The sequence below is a fragment of the Dipodomys ordii genome, unplaced genomic scaffold, assembly GCF_000151885.1.
Source record: "Dipodomys ordii isolate 6190 unplaced genomic scaffold, Dord_2.0 Scaffold64, whole genome shotgun sequence".
In the NCBI taxonomy this organism is placed as follows: domain Eukaryota; kingdom Metazoa; phylum Chordata; class Mammalia; order Rodentia; family Heteromyidae; genus Dipodomys; species Dipodomys ordii.
In genome coordinates, this window is record NW_012267280.1 from 1,611,311 (window position 1) to 1,611,610 (window position 300).

General features: G+C 77.0%; 1 protein-coding gene across 1 annotated transcript in view; it reads left to right on the forward strand.

Annotated features, from left to right (window-relative positions):
• Positions 1-101, forward strand: part of Atcay (ataxia, cerebellar, Cayman type) — a 36,627-nt gene extending 36,526 nt beyond the window's left edge. Inside the window, exon 18 of the mRNA XM_013022639.1 lies at positions 9-101. Coding sequence (XP_012878093.1) covers positions 9-101 — 93 coding nt within the window. The remainder of the gene's footprint in view (positions 1-8) is intronic.
• The last annotated feature ends 199 nt before the right edge of the window (positions 102-300 follow it).

Consider the following 300-nt stretch of genomic DNA (forward strand, 5'->3'; position numbering starts at 1 on the left):
GAGTCCAGGCCGGCAAGGCCCAGCTGGCGGAGGCAGGGCTAGCGGAGGCTGGGCCGGCGGAGTCCCGGCTGGCAGAGGCCCAGCGGCGGAGGCCCGACTGACGGAGGCCTGGCCGGCAGAGGCAGGGCTAGTGGAGGCCGGGCCGGCGGAGTCCCAGCTGGCAGAGTCCAGACCAGCGGAGGCCCAGCTGGCAGAGGCAGGGCTAGCGGAGGCCCGGCTGGCAGAGGCCCAGCGGTGGAGGCCTGGCCGGCAGAGGCAGGGCTAGTGGAGGCCGGGCCGGCGGAGTCCCGGCTGGCGGAG